The 20,940-nt window shown below is 42.8% G+C and overlaps 1 protein-coding gene and 1 non-coding gene across 2 annotated transcripts; one reads left to right on the forward strand and one right to left on the reverse strand.

Annotated features, from left to right (window-relative positions):
* Nucleotides 1-15,095: 15,095 nt before the first annotated feature.
* LOC143548142 (GDSL esterase/lipase At5g55050-like) lies at nucleotides 15,096-19,818 on the reverse strand. The gene is made up of 5 exons (XM_077039384.1): nucleotides 19,380-19,818; nucleotides 18,897-19,042; nucleotides 15,932-16,168; nucleotides 15,583-15,832; nucleotides 15,096-15,464 (listed from the first exon to the last, which is right to left on the reverse strand). Exons 1-5 carry the CDS (start codon nucleotides 19,636-19,638, stop codon nucleotides 15,244-15,246), a joined length of 1,113 nt encoding a protein of 370 aa, XP_076895499.1. The 5' UTR covers nucleotides 19,639-19,818; the 3' UTR covers nucleotides 15,096-15,243.
* Nucleotides 16,222-16,294, forward strand: TRNAF-GAA (transfer RNA phenylalanine (anticodon GAA)). The gene has a single exon. It is a non-coding gene; the product is annotated as a tRNA-Phe (tRNA).
* Nucleotides 19,819-20,940: the final 1,122 nt, after the last annotated feature.

Below are 20,940 nucleotides of genomic sequence, written 5' to 3' on the forward strand. Positions count from 1 at the left end.
TGGAACAAACAGCGGATCGGTTTGTGGAGGTCTATCCGCTGGGCCACGAGATCCTGAGCCACCGGCGGCCAGGTAAGGCGTTATTCTCTCCTCCACCCCTCAATGCTGTACCCGCTGCTGGAATTCCTGACATCCTGTCTTCTTCTGAGGAATCCGCAGATGGTCCTCCGCTGGTGCGGAAGAAGAGGGCTGCCGGCGGGAAAGGGAAGGAGAAGGCGGCCTCCACAGCCGATCCAGTGCTCCTATCTGACACCGAGTCAGATAACGAAGAGGTGGCGGGGAACTCCGTTGGTGAGAAGACCACTGCTCCGGAGGCTACGACTGTTACCTCCGGAGAACCAATGACGACGACGGTGACCGGCATCAAGAGACCGGCTCCATCGGGTTCGTCCTCGCCCGTCCGTACGTTCAAGCTCAAGAAAACCCGTAAGTACAAACATCCTTCTTATCTTTGTAGATTTATCACTTTATAAATTTATTGAAACACTTATCTTCTTGTGCAGGCGTGGATGTTAACGCATTCCAGGGTGGAGCGCAGAGGAATACCTCTCCTCCGATGACGGTAGGCTCGGTCAGCCTACCTGAGGCGACGACCCAGGCGCCTGCGCCTGCTTCCGCTGGATCAGTTGCTCACTCCTTTGAGCCGACTGTTCCAGCAGAGATGACGTCACCGCCGGTGGTAAGTGCGATTTTTACAGCATCTTTCACCGAGCCGGCGGTTACGATTGCTGCAGATTCTGCGGCGGCGACCGCGGCGGCGACCACGGCGGCCGCTACTATGCCTCCGCCACCGGCCACGACGGCCGGCCCATCAGGTACGCGCAGGGCTTCTCGCCAATCTTTGTCACCTTCCCATCTGCCCGACCTTTTGGATGGATTTCCTTTAGGTTCAGGCGATGGGTTCGGTGGCTATCGGCCTGTGATCGACCCTACAGGTGCGTAGGGTTCTTTTAGCCTTTATATTTTTTCTTCATCTTTTCCTAACTGCTTTGTTTCTTTTGCAATGTCGGATTCCAATGAAGTGTATGTTCCGCGATGGAACATCCGCCGAGGAACAACCCTTCGTACCCCTGTGGAGTGCGTGGAATGGGCTCGCCACGCTGCTCCCCATGGTGCGTTGGGGGAAGCCATGGCTAGCTACCAGGAGGGTAGGCTAACCAATGAGCTTCGGGTTCTCCAAGCCCGGATGCAGCCGCGCGTCGAGCTGCTTTGTCGTGAAAACGACAAGTTGAAAGCAGCTCGCGCCAAGGAAGTATCTCAAGCGCGGGCTCTCCGGGAGGAGAACCAACAGTTGGCCGCAGCTGCTGCGGAGAAGGAGAAGGCCTTCAAGGCCCTCGAGGTTGAGGTTCAAGCGCGACTCGAGGCCCGCTCCAAGGCTGCCCAAGCTGTTAACGAACAGCTTCGGCTGGCTAAGGAGACTGCGAGGAACGCAACCGAGAGGGCCACCAAGGCTGAAGCCGTTGCCGAGCCTTTACGCGTGGAGAACGAGGAGCTCAAGGCCAAATTAGAGGCTCTCCAACGTGCTCATGATGCCTTGGCGATGGAGGATGCCAAGAAGCTCCAAGAGATCCTGGACCAGAGGGGCGTGCTTGACCACACCGAGCGGAAGCTTAAGGGTGTTGAAGAGGCTGCTGCAAAGGAAGTGCTACTTGCCAACCTAAACAAAAGCGAAGCCGAACGCACCCGCACTCAAGCTCAAGCCGCCCTTCAAGAAGCTCTGGTTGCCAAGGACTGGCTTCTTCGAGAAGCGTTGACTCAGGTATGTTTAGCTTTACGTCTTCACGCTTTCCTTTGTTCATAGAAAAGGTGTTTGACACTTGTATTTTCTTTGTAGGTTGTGCATCGGGTCTTCTCAGAGACTACTTACGATGATGCCATGAGCGCAGCCCTCAACGCTTCTCATGAGGATGGGGAAAAGGCCGGCTTCCTGCTTGGTCTAGGGTTCGTTGAGAAAGGCGTCCCGCCTTCCAACTTCCCTTTGTTCGATATGGACACCGAAGCTGCATATGACCAAGCAGTGAACCAATATGCCGCCTTCCCGCATCCGGTGGTGGAGAAGGTGAAGGAAGTCGCTGCTGCTGATGATGGACTTGCTATCCTCAAGGCTTTCCTTGAACCGCCACGCTCCACTGATGGGGCGGGTCCAAGTGGAAGTGGTCCTGAAGCTTGATTCTGAAGATCCCTTCCCGCTGCTAGGATAGACTAGATTTTGTTTTGTAGGCGGGTAGTTACCCAGCCATTCTTGTAATATATCTTTGTGAAATACAAATCTTTTTGTGGATAAGACTGTTATTTCCTTTGGGTTCATTGCTTTATAAACCTTATATGACTTGCATACTTAGTTTAAATTAGCGATTTCCCAAGTGTTTAGAATAAGTTAACCTTGAATGTGGTTGACAGTAGGTTGAAGTTTTGCTTCCCCCTTTGTGAGTGTGCGGATAGGACCGGCACTTGCACTTGGTAGGATGGCTAAACTTTACCTATGTCTGACCTGCGCGTAGGTTTTTCCTTATCCTTTCAGAATGACTTTTAACCGTTCGACGCGCGGATGTTAACGAGTTAGTGTTCAGCTTCCGCTACCAGGATTCATGCGGGTATACCGGCACTTTCACATAGTGGGATGGCTGAACTCTTCCCCTTTAACTGTCCTGCATGAAGGTCTTGTCATTTTCTGGGTTTATGCGGGTTTTGCCGCCTTCCCCACGCAATGACTCTTCTTGATGCGATGACTACCGGCATTAGTGTTCGAATCGACCGTTCAACGCGTGGTTGTTAATAGGTTTGTGTTCAGCTTCCTCTACCAGGATTCATGCGGATATACCGGCACTTTCACATAGTGGGATGGCTGAACCTTTCCCCATTAACTGACCTACGTGAAGGTTTGATGCTTTTGGGTTTGTGCGGGTTTTGCCGCCTTCCCTGCGCAACGATTCTTCACTTGATGCGGCGGATACCGGCATCTCCATGTGCAAAGTTCATAAAATATAAATGTAAAATCATCAGCTTCAATTTGAAGGAGAATCGTTTCCATTAGAAGTGGCTCTAGGCCTTTTTCTTTACAAATTTGGAATTGATCTACATACAAACTGTGTAATTGAGCTCCCATTAGGCGTGGCTTGGATGGGAGCACCATCGAGCCGACATGTATCTTGTTCGGGGTCTCGTTGTTTACGCAGTATGTAGTCTCCGTTGAAGCTGCGATTTTTATTCGTGCGTTTCCCCAGCTGGGGTTCACGCCTCAGCCTGCTCGACGCTCACTTCGCCACAAGGTGCGCGAGTGTCCCATCCTTGACAAATGCTTCGACCAAGTCCTTTACGTCTAAGCATTCTTCAGTGCTGTGGCCTTTGGTTTTGTGAAAATCACAATACTTTCTCCGATCAGCGTTGTGGCGATGTCGAATAAACGGAGCCTTTGGCCACGGGAGCTCCTCCGTGGCGAATATCTCGGTCACACTCTTTGTGAGTGGCGTCCACCTGGAGTTCTTCTCCGGTTTCATGTTATCTCTTCCGCCCAACCGATGTTGGAAACCGGACGGGGTGTCAAAGTTTACCCTTGACTGCCAAATGCCCAGCTTCCGCTTTTTGTTTAATCGGGCGGTAAGGACGTTGTTTTCCCTCGTCTTCTGGGTGTAGAGGTTCGTGCTCTGTGGAAGATCTCTACCCAGTTGCCTCTCGGTTTCCGCAAAGCGTTTAGCTGCGGTTGTAACACCCCGACCAAAGGCGGATTATACATCGGGGCGCCACATATTGCTTCATTACTCGCGACACTATTGGTGTCAATATTTATTAATACACATTTTATCGCGCACAGCGCAGCGGAGAAAATAAAGAACATAAATCAAACATAAATCAATATATTTTAAATTATAACATTCAAACAACATTAACTTGTCTTGATACATTTTAATTCTAGGTCCAAAAGTAAAAACGTCCTACGTGTCCACAAGCTCCAAAACAGCTACTGCAAACCTGAACATGTGTTAAAATAAACGTCAAACACTTGCGTGTTGGTGAGAAATCAAGTTTAATAGATAATCATAGATAATCACAGTAAATCTGCGCGCAACACGTGTATGTCTAGAGTTTAACAAGGGTGTAATCAGATTGTGATCAAGCCTAAGATAGTTCATAGATCATAATTCAATCCATGCTCCCAATTGAGCATAAAAACGAGAAAACAACTGTGCAAGTGTAAACAAAGAAAACCGTAAACGATAGGTCTCCCGTGTTCAACTAATGGTACCAACGGAACTGCGGAATAGGCCGAACAAAGCGGTTAATGATACACACATACAAATAAACAGCCAAGTAAACGTCCTCAACACATGGGATACTGCGCGACTAAAGTTCATAAACAGTTTAAGACTCAAGTTCTGTACAAACACATGAACATCCCAAAACATTAAAACTAAAAAGGGATTAGGTACGAGATAACTCACATGATAAACGATGCGGTGATAGATAAAGCAAGAACCAACTTTAAACAAGCACAAGTTAACCTATAAATAAGATTATTGTTTTAACGATTGGTTTTAAGTCTTGATTATAAGTTAGCATAATTAATAAGTAAACTATTATATATAATATATATATTACCGGAAAAGCAGGAAGAACAAGGAGGAAGACGGAGGCAGAGAGGAAGACGGCAGAGAGAACAAGGAGCAAGAGAACAGGAGAGATTAAGTGTTTTGTGTGTGATGTGTTATGAAATATTATTATTATTTATAGAAGAACCCTAGGAGACATAATCCCTAGAAAAGGGGAAAAGATCTCAAAAAGCAAAAGATTCCAAAAGCAAAAGATATCAAAAGATATGGCAGCTGCAGGGGGCAAGATAAAGCTGACAGGGAACAGTAACAGGCATGGCGGGTCAGATAAAGGTACTGGTCAAGCATGGCAAAAGCAGATCTCAAAAGATAATGTCAGTCACTTTTTCTACCAACCAATGGGGGTTGGTACGCATGCTGCGCCGAAAGTAACTATTCAGACATTAGATAGGTTAGGTCAACAGCACAGAAGATAAGACAACACAAAAGCATACGGCTAGATTTAAACAGAAGATACAAGGGTTAAGCGCGGGAAGGCTGAGTGCGCGAGCGCGAAGGCTGGCACAACAATCCTTAGCGCACTGCGGGAAGAATCACATCCTTAGCGTGCTGCGTGAAGAACAAGAATTCTAAGCGCATCGCGGGAAGAACATACATTCTTAGCGCATTGCGGGAAGAACATGCATTCTTAGCGCGCTGCGAGAAGAGTTCTCTTCACGCATCGCAGGAACAAGATGTCTTCACGCAGGCTTCCATGTAAGGAGTCTGGCGCGTGGAGCTGCAGACATCCTTAGGCGGGAAGAACCAAAGGACAAGCAAAGAGGGAAACAAGGCGTAAGGGCGGGACGGCGACAAGAGGGAAAAGAAGGCGGAAAGAGAGAAGGAAGAGGGACGGGACGGCGGAAAGAAAGAGAGAGAAAGAGGCGGGAAGGAAATATATATTATTAAAAATAAAATATAAGTATAAATATTAAATAATAAAAGAGAGATCGGGTCAGAGAAACGGGTACCTGGGTCGGGTCGGATCAGGGCAGATGTCACAGTCTCCCCTACTTTAAGAAATTTCGTCCCGAAATTTATCTCGAAGTAGGTTGCGCAGAGAACAGGTGCGGGTACTTGATCTTCATTTGATCTTCCCTTTCCCATGTAAACTCGGCTCCGCGCTTGGACTCCCAGCGAACTTTCACGATAGGGATACGACTGCGCTTGGTTTGCTTAACCTCGCGATCCATAATCTCAACAGGCTTCTCAATGAAATGCATGGATTCATCAACTTGAACTTCATCAAGTGGAATGTGAAGGTTCTCGTCAGCTAAACACTTCTTGAGATTGGATACATGGAACGTTGGATGCACATTACTGAGCGCGAGCGGCAGGTCAAGTCTGTAGGCAACTTTTCCCACACGCGCGAGAATCTTGAATGGACCAACATAACGAGGAGCAAGCTTACCCTTCTTCCCAAAGCGGACAACACCTTTCCAAGGCGACACTTTGAGGAGAACAAGATCACCAACTTGAAATTCGAGAGGCTTTCGCCTACGATCTGCGTAACTCTTCTGTCGGCTTCTGGCAGTCAGCAAATGATCACGGATCTTGGCGATTTTATCGGTTGTCTCTTGAACAAGTTCGGGTCCTGTGATTTGAGTTTCACCCACTTCGCTCCAACAAATTGGGGAGCGGCATTTACGACCGTAAAGTGCTTCAAATGGGGCCATACCAATACTGGAATGATAGCTGTTATTATAAGAAAACTCGATCAAAGGCAGGTGTGAATCCCAATTACCTCCAAAATCAAGAACACAAGATCGGAGCATATCCTCAAGAGTTTGAATAGTTCGCTCAGACTGACCGTCAGTCTGAGGATGATATGCCGTACTCATGTCCAAGCGAGTTCCTAGCGCAGATTGGAGAGATTTCCAAAAGCGAGATATAAAACGGCCATCGCGATCGGATATGATGCTCAAAGGAATACCATGGCGGCAGACAATTTCCTTGACATAAAGCTGCGCGAGATGCTCAACATGGTAGTTTTCACGAATGGGCAGAAAGTGAGCAGATTTAGTCAATCGATCCACTATTACCCAAATGCTATCATGTTTGCTTGCTGTCAAAGGTAACTTGGTAATAAAGTCCATCGCTATACCTTCCCATTTCCACGTAGGAATTTCTGGTTGTTCGAGCAAACCAGATGGGCGTTGGTGTTCAGCTTTAACTTTAGAACAAGTCAGGCACTTAGCTACGAACACAGCAATATCCTTTTTCATGCCAGGCCACCAATAAGTAATGCGCAAATCCTTGTACATCTTATCAGTGCCAGGATGAATAGAATATCGAGATTTGTGCGCTTCACTCAGGATATCAGCGCGAAGATTCTCATCACAAGGGATCCAGATGCGATTGAGATAGCAGAGAATTCCATTCAGATTAGGGACAAAGAGTGCTTCCGCGCCACACGCTAACTCGGCGCGAAGGTTACCATTACTGATGGATGCGCGCTGCGCGTCACGAATACGCGATTCAAGGTTGCTTTGAATCGGCGCGAAGTGAAGCTGGGTGCGCGGCAAGATACAGTTAAGTTGGCAGGGTTTTCGGCTGAGCGCATCGGCTACCACATTAGCCTTACCAGGATGATACCGGATCTCACAATCGTAATCGCTGATGAGTTCGTTCCATCGGCGTTGCCTCATGTTAAGTTCCTTTTGATCAAAGATATGCTGAAGGCTTTTATGGTCAGTGTAGAGGATACACTTAGTACCATAAAGGTAGTGTCTCCAGATCTTCAAGGCAAAAACAACTGCACCAAGCTCGAGGTCGTGAGTTGTATAATTCTTTTCATGAACCTTGAGTTGCCTTGATGCGTAAGCGATAACCTTGCCTCGTTGCATAAGAACACAACCGAGACCTTGGTTGGATGCATCGCAATACACGACAAAATCATCATTACCCTCAGGTAGCGCAAGAACAGGAGCTTCACACAACAAACGCTTGAGCGTCAGAAAGGCTTCTTCTTGCTTCGAGCCCCAAATATACGGTTTACCTTTGTGCGTTAGAGCTGTTAAAGGCAAAGCGATCTTTGAGAAGTTCGAAATGAAACGCCGGTAATAACCAGCTAAGCCCAGAAAGGAACGGATCTCAGAAGGAGAGGATGGCGTAATCCAGTTCTTGATTGCTTCAATCTTGGATGGGTCGACATGAATACCCATCTTGTTTACAACATGACCAAGAAACTGTACTTCATCAGACCAAAATTCACACTTGGAAAGCTTAGCATAGAGTTGCTCGGCTCTAAGCTTTTGCAATACCAACCGGAGATGTTGCTCATGCTCGGCCTTGGTCTTAGAATACACCAGAACATCATCGATAAACACGATCACGAATTATCCAAGAAAGGCCTACACACCCGATTCATAAGATCCATGAAAACGGCGGGTGCGTTGGTTAAACCGAAGGACATGACCAAGAATTCAAAATGGCCATAACGAGTTCGAAAAGCAGTCTTCGGAACATCTTCATCGCGGATACGCAACTGATGATAACCAGAACGGAGATCGATCTTCGAGAAACAGGAGGCACCTTGGAGTTGATCAAAGAGGTCGTCAATACGCGGTAAGGGATACCGGTTCTTAATGGTGAGTTTGTTCAACTCGCGGTAATCAATACACATGCGAAACGATCCATCTTTCTTTTTAACGAACAACACCGGAGCACCCCAGGGCGAAGAGCTAGGGCGAATGAATCCTTTAGCAGTCAACTCTTGAAGTTGGCTGGCCAATTCTTGCATCTCAGCGGGTGCAAGACGATAAGGAGATTTAGCCACGGGGGAAGCACCAGGGACAAGATCAATACGGAACTCGACTTCACGAGCGGGAGGGATACCAGGAAGATCATCAGGAAAAACTTCAGGAAAATCACGCACAACAGGGATATCGCGAAGCTTCTTTCCTTCATCGGGTTTAACCACATGGGCTAGAAACGCAATACACTTCTTCCGCATGAGTCTTTGGGCTTCGGCGCAAGACATAAGTTTAAGACCACAGGAGGGTTTTTCGCCGTAAATATGAAGATCACCATTTTCTCGAGGTATGCGAATCAATTTCTTGGCGCAAATAACTTCGGCGCGATTCTTCGAGAGCCAGTCCATACCAATGATAACATGAAAGCTTCCAAGAGGCATAGGGATGAGGTCGATCAGAAAATCGTTTTCGTTAAGGTTAAGCGTGCAATCTTTAATTACCGAGTTTATTAAAACAGTTTCGCCATTAGCCAATTCAACTGAAAAATCTTCTTTTAAATCGCTGCGCGGTCGCGCAAGCTTCTGCTCAAACGCGCGAGAAATAAAACTTCGATCGGCGCCAGTATCAAAAAGCATAGATGCATAAAATCCATTAAGCAAAAATGTACCATTAACTACGTCGTTATTCGCTTGCGCTTGGTGCGCGGTTATGTTAAAAGCTCGGCCACGCGTCACTTGGTTCGAAATTTGGTTCACCGGATTCGCTTGAGTAATCTGAACTTGTAGCCTTGGGCATGCGTTCCGGAAATGACTTGGATCACCGCAGTTAAAGCACGATCTGGGTCGTGGGTTTTGGTAAGTTGGCTGTGGGTTCTGCGGGTAGGCTGGTGGTGTTGGCGCAATCGGATTGGAGGGAGGGGTTCTACAGTACTCAACGGAGTGACCTACGCGGCCACATCGGTTACATTGTCGACACGGGACTTGAGGTGGGTGATGAAGCCTACAGGTTGGGCAAAAGGGTTGGTTTCCTGTGTAAGGTTTCTTAGTTGGCGGGGCAGGAAGTGCTGGATTGGTTAAGGCATAGTTGTGGACTACAGGAGGTGCTGGGTAGGTTGACAGTGGGTTAGGCGCGTAAACTGGTTGATAAATTGGTTGCTGGACAATGGGCGGGTTGGTAAGCGCATAGGCTTGTCTGCGCCTACGTTTCTGGTTATGGTTTGAGGGTTCTGGTTTGGTTTCTGTTGGTTCAGGGACAGTCTTGGTGGGTTTGGTCTTCTCAGTTCCCCGCAGGAACAGGGTTCCTGCTCTGACATGGTTGTCGCTGAGCACAGCGGCCAACTCGATGGCGTCAGAGAGGGTAACTGGGTTTCTGGCCCATACAGAATCTTGAATTTCCATGGGGAGACCCCCAAGGAATTTCTCGATGGCTCGGCGGGAAGGGGTAACAAGGTGAGGGACCAGTAAGCTTAGCTCGTGGAAGCGCGTCGCGTACTCGCGCGCTTCACCGCTGTATTGCTTCAAGTTCCAGAATTCTTCCTCCAGGCGCTTAACTTCGTTGGGAGGGCAGAATTCTCGCGTAAGAATTTCCTTGAATTCCTCCCATGTCATGCTAGAAGCAGCCTCTGCGCCACGCGCATGAGCTACTCCATTCCACCATGTAAGCGCTCTGGATTCCAGGACACTGGAAGCATATAGGGTTCGTCTTTCTGAGGGGCATTGGGTATGGAGGAAAGTGTTTTCAATCTTTTCGAGCCATTGGAGCATCACGGTGGCTCCTTCAAGACCTGTGAACTTTGGAGGGTTACCCGCATTAAAGGACTTAATGTTATAACTGGTGGTGTTGGTATTGTTTTGGCTCAAAGCTTGGGCTATTGCGGCGGCCATTTCCTGGGAACGTTGCTGTCTACGCATGCGCGAGGCTTCTCTTCTCTGAAATCGGCGAGATAGCGGAGGCATTCTATAAAAATTTTAATTTTAGTTAATATCTTGGTTTTAGCGCAAAGTTTTAATCTTATAAAGCTTGGTTTCACGGAGTTAGATGCTATCAAAAGTTAAAGTAGATTAAATGACCCTAAATGCAGACTTAATAAAGGTAACAAATTCGAATCAGAAATCGACAATTCATGTATCACCATGACTTTCCGAATTCCCAATTTAAAATATACGAGTAAACGAGTATTGGAGATTGACGATTCATGTATCACCATGACTTTCCAATCTTCAATATAAAATATACAAGAAAATGAGTATTGGAGGTTGACAATTCATGTATCACCATGACTTTTCAAGTCTCCAACCTCAGAACATAATCGTAAATGGAAATTGAAAATCAACTATTCATGTATCACCATGACTTTTCGGATTTTCAAACCCAACAAACGAATATGTAAGAAAAATCAATAAAAATCGAAATTCGACAAAAATCGAAATATCGCGAAATAAAACATAAAATCATATACCGCGCAAGTGCGAGCATATTCACAAATAGCGAGTAATTAACAATAAGCGCGCAAACATGAGATTTCTCTCATGCGCGAGAAGGGACTCTTAGGTATTCTAGGCCGTTACGTCTAACCACCTATCCTAAAGTCAACGAGCTCTGATACCAATCTGTAACACCCCGACCAAAGGCGGATTATACATCGGGGCGCCACATATTGCTTCATTACTCGCGACACTATTGGTGTCAATATTTATTAATACACATTTTATCGCGCACGCGCAGCGGAGAAAATAAAGAACATAAATCAAACATAAATCAATATATTTTAAATTATAACATTCAAACAACATTAACTTGTCTTGATACATTTTAATTCTAGGTCCAAAAGTAAAAACGTCCTACGTGTCCACAAGCTCCAAAACAGCTACTGCAAACCTGAACATGTGTTAAAATAAACGTCAAACACTTGCGTGTTGGTGAGAAATCAAGTTTAATAGATAATCATAGATAATCACAGTAAATCTGCGCGCAACACGTGTATGTCTAGAGTTTAACAAGGGTGTAATCAGATTGTGATCAAGCCTAAGATAGTTCATAGATCATAATTCAATCCATGCTCCCAATTGAGCATAAAAACGAGAAAACAACTGTGCAAGTGTAAACAAAGAAAACCGTAAACGATAGGTCTCCCGTGTTCAACTAATGGTACCAACGGAACTGCGGAATAGGCCGAACAAAGCGGTTAATGATACACACATACAAATAAACAGCCAAGTAAACGTCCTCAACACATGGGATACTGCGCGACTAAAGTTCATAAACAGTTTAAGACTCAAGTTCTGTACAAACACATGAACATCCCAAAACATTAAAACTAAAAAGGGATTAGGTACGAGATAACTCACATGATAAACGATGCGGTGATAGATAAAGCAAGAACCAACTTTAAACAAGCACAAGTTAACCTATAAATAAGATTATTGTTTTAACGATTGGTTTTAAGTCTTGATTATAAGTTAGCATAATTAATAAGTAAACTATTATATATAATATATATATTACCGGAAAAGCAGGAAGAACAAGGAGGAAGACGGAGGCAGAGAGGAAGACGGCAGAGAGAACAAGGAGCAAGAGAACAGGAGAGATTAAGTGTTTTGTGTGTGATGTGTTATGAAATATTATTATTATTTATAGAAGAACCCTAGGAGACATAATCCCTAGAAAAGGGGAAAAGATCTCAAAAAGCAAAAGATTCCAAAAGCAAAAGATATCAAAAGATATGGCAGCTGCAGGGGGCAAGATAAAGCTGACAGGGAACAGTAACAGGCATGGCGGGTCAGATAAAGGTACTGGTCAAGCATGGCAAAAGCAGATCTCAAAAGATAATGTCAGTCACTTTTTCTACCAACCAATGGGGGTTGGTACGCATGCTGCGCCGAAAGTAACTATTCAGACATTAGATAGGTTAGGTCAACAGCACAGAAGATAAGACAACACAAAAGCATACGGCTAGATTTAAACAGAAGATACAAGGGTTAAGCGCGGGAAGGCTGAGTGCGCGAGCGCGAAGGCTGGCACAACAATCCTTAGCGCACTGCGGGAAGAATCACATCCTTAGCGTGCTGCGTGAAGAACAAGAATTCTAAGCGCATCGCGGGAAGAACATACATTCTTAGCGCATTGCGGGAAGAACATGCATTCTTAGCGCGCTGCGAGAAGAGTTCTCTTCACGCATCGCAGGAACAAGATGTCTTCACGCAGGCTTCCATGTAAGGAGTCTGGCGCGTGGAGCTGCAGACATCCTTAGGCGGGAAGAACCAAAGGACAAGCAAAGAGGGAAACAAGGCGTAAGGGCGGGACGGCGACAAGAGGGAAAAGAAGGCGGAAAGAGAGAAGGAAGAGGGACGGGACGGCGGAAAGAAAGAGAGAGAAAGAGGCGGGAAGGAAATATATATTATTAAAAATAAAATATAAGTATAAATATTAAATAATAAAAGAGAGATCGGGTCAGAGAAACGGGTACCTGGGTCGGGTCGGATCAGGGCAGATGTCACAGCGGTCATGATGGCATCCCATGTGGACGACATGCCATCTTTGCCCGTCAGGGTGCGGATGAGTTCTGGGTCGTTTGCGCCCTGGATGAAAGCGGCGCGAACGAGATCTTCGCTAACGTTGCCCAGGCTTAGCTTCTTCGAGTTGAAGCGAGTGATGTAGTCAGGCAAAGATTCTTCGTCCTCTCGGACGCACTTGAGGATTGTCCACTGCTCCTCAGTGTACTTTCTTTGCTGACTAAAGTGTTGGCTGAACTTCTGTTGGAAGTCTGCCCAATCATAGATGTGGTGGACCGGCATACGGTCGAACCACGCTCTAGCTGCCCCAACCAGTGTCATTTGGAACATATAACACCACGTGGGTTCCGTCCAGTTACTGACGGTCGCCCCCGCGATGAATCTGTTCAAGTGATCGTCAGGGTCAGAAATACCATCGTACGTGCCTATGTTGGACATTTGTTTGGCACTTCTTGGGGCGATTGCTTCCGCAATGTCCCTTGCGAATTTGGACGTTCCTGCCCTTGCCGCAGTTGGCGTGAATGTTTTGGAGAAGTCCCGTGGGCTGTTGCCCACGTTTATTGGACTGAATGCTTCTCCAAAACGCCTTCTCGGTTGGGAATCCGTTTCTTTACGCTTCCCTTTCGCCCTATGACGAGGGTTCGCGTCTTCCTCGGATTCCTCCGAATCATCGTCGTATTCGAATTCTTCCACTTGTTGGAGTGAACGTAAACGTTCATCCAACTCAGCTTGGAACTCTTTTTGACGTGCGTCGGCCCACGCTTTAACCTCATCGAGTGTTTGGCAGGGGAGCCTCGTCTCTTGATTTTCTAACTGGGTATCGGTGAATCCCAGTGTCTGATTATTTACTTCACTTGCCCCGGCTTGGGTAGCTGGGGTAGTGTTCGTAAAGTTTGTGTACTCGGTATTCCCCCTTATAGCTGGGGTCATAATTACCGGAGTCTCTTGGTTACTCGGTTTTGGGACCGGAGTATCCTTAACCATCTTTCCAGAGGTTTTGAAAAAAAACTGGAGAAAAATAAAGTTCTAGCTTTATGCACGGATGGCGCCAATGAAGAAACACCAGTCGAACCCCGACAGATTACGAGTAACCTGAGGGTTAGATAGACGTTTCCCACGAGGGGTTAATTCCGGCAAGATGGTTCTTCCGATAACCTGCAAAACAGACACCGTGAGCTCGTCACTAAGAAAGGGGGGGGGGGTTCCTCCTTGTGACCACCCTCCGGCGTGAGAATCAGTCTATATTACTCTTTGAATATAAAGTATGTTATTAATACTAGAGCAGTTATCAGGTAAATTATACAAGATATTAGATGATGAAATGATATTACCATTTGATGTCTTTTATAGCCGAAGGTGGGTTTCCAAGGAGGTTTAGCCGGCCTACTACTCTGCCAACTGTGGCCTACGCACGTGCTCTGCTGGTAATTGGTGGATAGGCAGCGGCTGACAGTGACCAGGCGTGCTGTTCACTTTTCCTTTTCCACCAACTACAGGCTAGGCACGTGGTATGGCAGGAGTTGGTGAGCAGGCGGCGGCTTTTGGTCACAGTGCTGTGGCGTGTTGTCTGCCATGCTGCTGTCAGTGAGCTGTCGTATCGTTGGTCAGATCTTTTGTCCATACCTCGTCAGGTATCACATAAAAGATCCTCCATTATTATACGGACTGGCTCATTTAGGCGGGAGTTTTCCCCCTCCCGCCTTTATGCGGGAATGTTCCCGGCTTTGCTCATTCCTTCTTCAGGTGACTACTGAATTATTACGAGTCTGAGCCTTATGCGTGTAGCCATGCTGCGCGGGTGGCCAGTCCCAAATGGCGGGTATCCGCACCTGCGGGAACAGGGGATACTTGGAAACCATAGGGAGGCATTTCCTGCGAGACCAGCTTGCGTACCGCATGTGAGGTCGTCACAACTCTGAGCGTGGTGGGTCCTGCGAGTTTGGTAGGTCGCGGCGCAGACGTCCCTATGGTGAAGTCTGCGGGTTCAACTGCGCAGACGTCCGTTTAAGGAGTCTTGCGTGTTCAACTGCGCAGACGTCTCCTTTTAAGGAAGTCTTGCGGGTCCTAACCACCTCTGCTGGGACCTACCTCTTCAGACAAGAACCGTCACTTTATTCTAGATACGAGAGTCTGACTACTTGTAAGTGAAGCAATGCTCGGTAACAACCGTCACTTTATATGTCCGTCTATGCATATATTATGGATGTATAACGTTTAAAAATAAAGAATGCCACTTCATTTACATATATTTTGTAAATACATTGAGATTAATCAATTATTTATACTATTTGGTGTAACGCTTACAGTAAGTGAATCAACAAACACTATCACAACAAATACAAAACATACCAGATTTGATACAAATTCACATACTTATGACCTTAACTCAATTTACCTTATAATATAACTACATGATGAATGTATAAATGTGTTTATCTTCGTGTTCATATCTTAGACATTAACAAGTTGTTCTACATTCATAGGGAACGTAGTTTGTTGTGGTCCACTATAGATCGAGTCAGCAAAGAGACTAGATGTGTGTTCAGTAGGATGGTAAAGATCCCAAAAAAGATGGTTTTTCCGATTCGAGCAATAAGTTGAAATCGGGGTGCAAGGGAACTCGGCTTTTAGGGTGCCACGTCCGCAACAAGCTTCTTTTATCTCCGTAAATTCTGTAAACCAAAATAAATATGTTTAAACTCTTGTAATTCATGTCACATATGCATGACTGAACTCAAAAATCCATACATTACTATGGAGTAAGATATAAGATAGTAAAGAATTAAGTACCGTAAGTTTCAGGATGTTGGATAAGGTTATTCATAACATCGTACGTCTCACAATAAGAATAATGGATATCAGATGATTCTGTCATAAATTCTTGTAGCAAAGATTTTAGACCATCATTGTACTTCATTGACCAAGTATTTATTTCCTCGTTGCAATCACCGGTGGCACTATGTTTTCTTTGTACTGGACAACAACCAATCACTCCAACTCCACTTATCACAAATTTATGCGCTCCCAACTCGTACAATCTCTGTAGTTAAACTAAATCAATGATCTTTTAATCGCAAATTAATATTTCCAGAAACATACTACGCGCCGGTTAAAAGTTAGGATCTAGGAAGTTAATTACCTTCAAAAGCCCTTTGAGGGTTGAGACCATGAGATCAACAAATTGTTGTGGGGTGTATTCTTTAGAGGCTTTGGAGTTTTTGTTGAAGTAGTTGAATAGATCATTGCTTCCAATGACAACTACAAATAGGGACTTGGATAAATGGGCTTGGGCTTCATCTGAGTCCAATTGTTGAACTAGCTGTTCATGGACTAGAGAGTAGTAGCCCACCTGCTTTGTCAATGGAATTGATTGCCTCTGCATTATAAACAAACAAGAAAAGAAACTAATGTAAGCTTGTTAAATAAAATGCGGGGATGGCTCAGTTGGGAGAGCGTCAGACTGAAGATCTGAAGGTCACGTGTTTGATCCACGTTCACCGCATCTTCGCAAGATTTATTTTTTATTTTTTATTTTCTTTTTTATATTTGGACGTGACTAAGCATAAGCAAGCTTCTTGTTTTTCCTTCTCTTTAACCAAAAAGTTGCTTTCTTCTTTACAAAATACATGCTTCCAGATCTCTAAAAGTTAATCTACAGTTCATATAATTATAGATCTAGCTTTTTTTTTTTATCAAATTTGAATAAAAACATATCTAATAAGAAGAACTTAATTATATGAGAAAAGATAAAAATACCATGCTTGTATAAGTCATTTAAAATCAAATATTTGATTTGAAAAATACCGTATATCTTTTTCAATATTTGAATATTTCAAAATATTTTTAGGGCCTTACTATTGTCAACGCATTGATGTATATTTTGGTTTATGACAAGTTGAATTGATGAACCTAAACATAATCCATATTTGTTTGTATAAGATGTATCAACCTTAAATGATTCTAACATAACTGGATTGATCGGATTCAATAAATAGGTTAAATAGGTCGTTAACGGATTGACAAACACACCCACTTAATCAGGGGAAGCTCGGAGAGTGTGCGAGCCGCACTATCGGCCTGGGCACATAAGGTTTGGGGGCACAAACTTTTTGATGCATATTACATAAGGGTGGCAAACCCAACCCAAATTGATTGTTTTGGGTCAAGATGGATAAACTTTAAAAGTAAAATGGGTTAAGATGGATAATAAAAATTCTTCAAGTGGGTCAGGATGGGTTGGAAATATGCAAGTAAGTTTCATTTATAGGTTAAAATGGGTCAAAACAAAATATCCAAGTTATCCAAAATTTATCTAATTCAAAATACCCAAACTATCACGTGCGAAACAAAACTCATCCGAAACCCAAAAAACGATCAAAATGAACAAAAACCCCGAACTGACTAAAACGAAACAAGAACGAAACTGAACCGAAATAGAAAAACGACCAAAACGAAACAAAAAATCGGGAATGAAACCGAAAAATTGAACAAAACGAAAAAAAAGTGAAATGCAACTGAAAAGCTAACCAAAACTAAACAAAAACACCGAATCGACCAAACTGAATCGAAATAGAAAACGACCAAAACGAAACAAAAAAACCGAAATGAAACCGAAAAGTTGACCAAAACGAAACAAAAAAAAAGCGAAATGCAACTGAAAAGCGGACCAAAACAAAACAAAAACACCGAACCAACCAAAACGAAGCAAAAACACCGAATCGACTGAAACAAAACAAAAAAAAACCAAAACGAAACTGAACCGAAACGAAACAAAAAAAAACGAAATGCAACTGAAACCTGACCAAAACAAAAACACTGAACCGACCAAAGCGAAACAAAAAAACCGAAATAGAAAAACGACCGAAACGAAACAAAAAAACCGAATTGAAACTGAAAAACTGACCAAAAGGAAACATAAAAAAAACTAAATGCAATTTAAAAGCCGGACCAAAACAAAATAAAAACACCGAACCGACCAAACGAAACAAAAAAACTGAAACAAAACTAAACCGAAATAGAAAAACAACCAAAACGATACAAAAAAAACGATATGAAACCGAAAAAGTGACCAAAACGAAACAAAAAAAAGCGAAATGCAATAAAAAAACTTACCAAAACGAAACAAAAAACTGAAACGTAGCCGACCAAAATAAACAAATGTTACGAAACAAAACAAAAAAAAACGAAACGAAACCGAAAAAATTAACTAAAACAAAACAACACTGAAACCGAAAAAACCGAGAATTCGAAATCGAAATCATTTAAACCGAGCAGATACTGAAACTGACCGAAATGAAAAAAAAAAACAAAACTGAACCGAAAAACCCCCGAGAACTCGAACCTAAACCGGTACAAAAAGTTTTTTTTTTATGAACGAGGATGATGGGGGAAACATTTTAGTTATTTTACATTTTGCGTTTTTTATTTATATTTTCAGTTATTATATTTTTAATAGTTTTTTTGAATATTTTTTGAGGGGTTTTTAAAACCCTTTGTATGTCAGCCTTCATTTGGGTCAAGATGGATTAGTTTTACCCATCTTAACCCATATACATCCTAACCTCTATTTTAAAAATCCATCCTGACCCATACCCATCCTGACCCATCACCCAAATCCAACCCAACCCACTCCCATTGCCACCTCTAATATTACATATACATTTTTTTTGTTAAAAAAAGGTTATTTGCAATGGTTTATCATAATGGTTTTTGCTTATATAGACCGGTAGATAAAAGTTTTATCCATGTACACTAGCGAATAAAAAGTTTTCGTTAAGATATACGAGCCTTTTTATTTTTTCTTTGTCGAGATATTTAAATTCTCAGAGGCACTGCTGCCCTTAATTAATTACTTCTTTATTCACGTATATTTGAGTGAATAATGAGTTGATAAACTATTTAATTTAATTTATTATCACTTAAAAAAGAAAAGAATATAATTCCATGCAAAGGTGAATCTCAGTGGTTTGGGCCTTTCTGGACTTCACTAGCTCATGAGGTGCTTGCTTTTCCCTTTTCTTCTTTAAATTTTTATTATTCAACTTATTTACTTATTTTATCATATGAAAGAATTTTATGAGCTTTTTAGATGTATGCATCCTTACATAGAGTTCATCCGTTCCGTCTAATATTCCGGCACCTCCAGATGCAAAACTAACTCCGGTAACCGTCGCATTACTGCTACTCAACTTTTTAAATCTCGAAACCAGAGACAGAAACGGTGGTGCCGATGGTAATCCCACCTTTTCCGCTGTTAAATCATACATAAGTAAATTACAAATCAACACAAAATGAAACTCAAAGATATATAAATGTAAACGACTTTTGTTTTGCTATCTGAAAAGGGCTAGCGGGCATTTATTGTCCGTTTGTAAAAACTACTTTTTAATGAATGAAACATTTATTTTAGCAAAAAAGAATATTGAAAAAATAAAAGAAAAAACTCAATTTTTAAATCAAAACCTCAAAACTATTGAAAAACTATCAAAAGGCATTTGGTCAAATTGTGTTATAAGAATAGTACTAGTGTAGTATTATTAGGAGTATATTAGATTGTCATTAATAAAGACTACATGGGAATAACGTACCTAGAAAATCGGCTGCATTTCTTCCGTTACTGAAGCGGCCGGTGGCTTTTCCTGTAGGAAAGTCGACGCCGTTGTGAGGAAGGTTTGCTTTGGCGAGGGACAGAGGCAAGTAATTGTTGTTTCCGACGTCGACTAAAGAGTCGCCGAATACATACATTCCTGGAACCGGTTCGCACAAACCACGAGCTCCGAACAGTAAAACGCAGAGAAAGGACGACGTAATGAAGCTAAGTGGAGGTATGTTCATGGATGTGGCCATGGCGAGTGTGTGTTGATGGATGAAAAGAGGATGATGGGGTTTATATATATAGTGGTTTAACACCGGGGTGTGAACGAGAGTGTAGAAAAAAACTTAAAGTTAGATTCTGATTCTAGAGTTGTACGGTTAGCGCGTCTTCTTTTTATAGTTGCAAACTAAGATTCGGGTTAACTAGTGTCCGGGTTTTTCCAAGTATAAGAGCATTCCCAGTTCATTCCCTATCATATATTTATACTGGACGAGTGCCCGCGCGATACAGCAGGAAACACTGACATTGATAATCACGTAGATTTATAGGTGTTTGTTGTTTCGTTTGTAACCGTGAAACCATTTATTGTTATAAGTAGATTCATAGTTCTTATTTTAAACTCAATTTAATATCGAAGTACAAACGAAAACGGAACCTAACCATTGTTAATGGTTTGGTTTTGTTGGCTGCAATTTTCAACGATCTAGTTTCAATTTTCGGTGACAAAAAACTGTTGGCTTGACTCATAGTTTAACTATCAAAATCGGACGGCAAATGCCTATACGTAAAATTTTATTTTTTTAACTGAAAAGAAACGATGACAATATCATATTCAAATTAAAAAGAATTAAATGCTCGTTTTTATGATGCAATTTTTTTAAAACAATATTAACGTACGAAAAAGTTATGACCGTTTAAAAATCGTTGAGGTATTTGGGTTAAAAATGAAAATATAAAATATAGATGGTTAAAAGATGAGGACCAAATTTATAACTATTCTTCATATTTACAAAAGTTTATTAAAGTTGAGGGGGAGGTTATAACTATTGAAAAGCACGTGAGATTTAATGCTTCAATTATCATTTTACCATCATTTTAGGTTGTACCTTGTGTTTAAATAATTGTAAATTTCTTAAAATATACCTTTCTAATTTGCCCATCTTTCCCTCATTATATATAGTATAGATATAGATATATATTATATAATTACAATAAAAATCACTCTCTCTCTCTTATTTAATTAAATAATATTTTTTGTATCTTTATTATTATATGTTTTTTCCCTTTACTCACAACCACATTTAGAAAATATTAAAATATTATACAGTATTAATAGTGAAACCTTAAATTTATCTTTCCCATATAACATTTTCTCTCTCCTCTATTTACAACTACTCATAACCATATCATCTAATTTACAAAACCCCTCACACAAATACAAGGAATGGACTGAGAATGCTCTAAGTATAAGTTAGAATGCATACTTTACAATTTGAACTTAACATGATATTCATTTGATTTTAAGTGTCAAATAAAAAAACGGATCCCAATAC

Source organism: Bidens hawaiensis, unplaced genomic scaffold (assembly GCF_021521415.1).
Source record: "Bidens hawaiensis isolate Kalapana, Puna unplaced genomic scaffold, B.hawaiensis_p1.1 tig00014913_1, whole genome shotgun sequence".
Classification (NCBI taxonomy): domain Eukaryota; kingdom Viridiplantae; phylum Streptophyta; class Magnoliopsida; order Asterales; family Asteraceae; genus Bidens; species Bidens hawaiensis.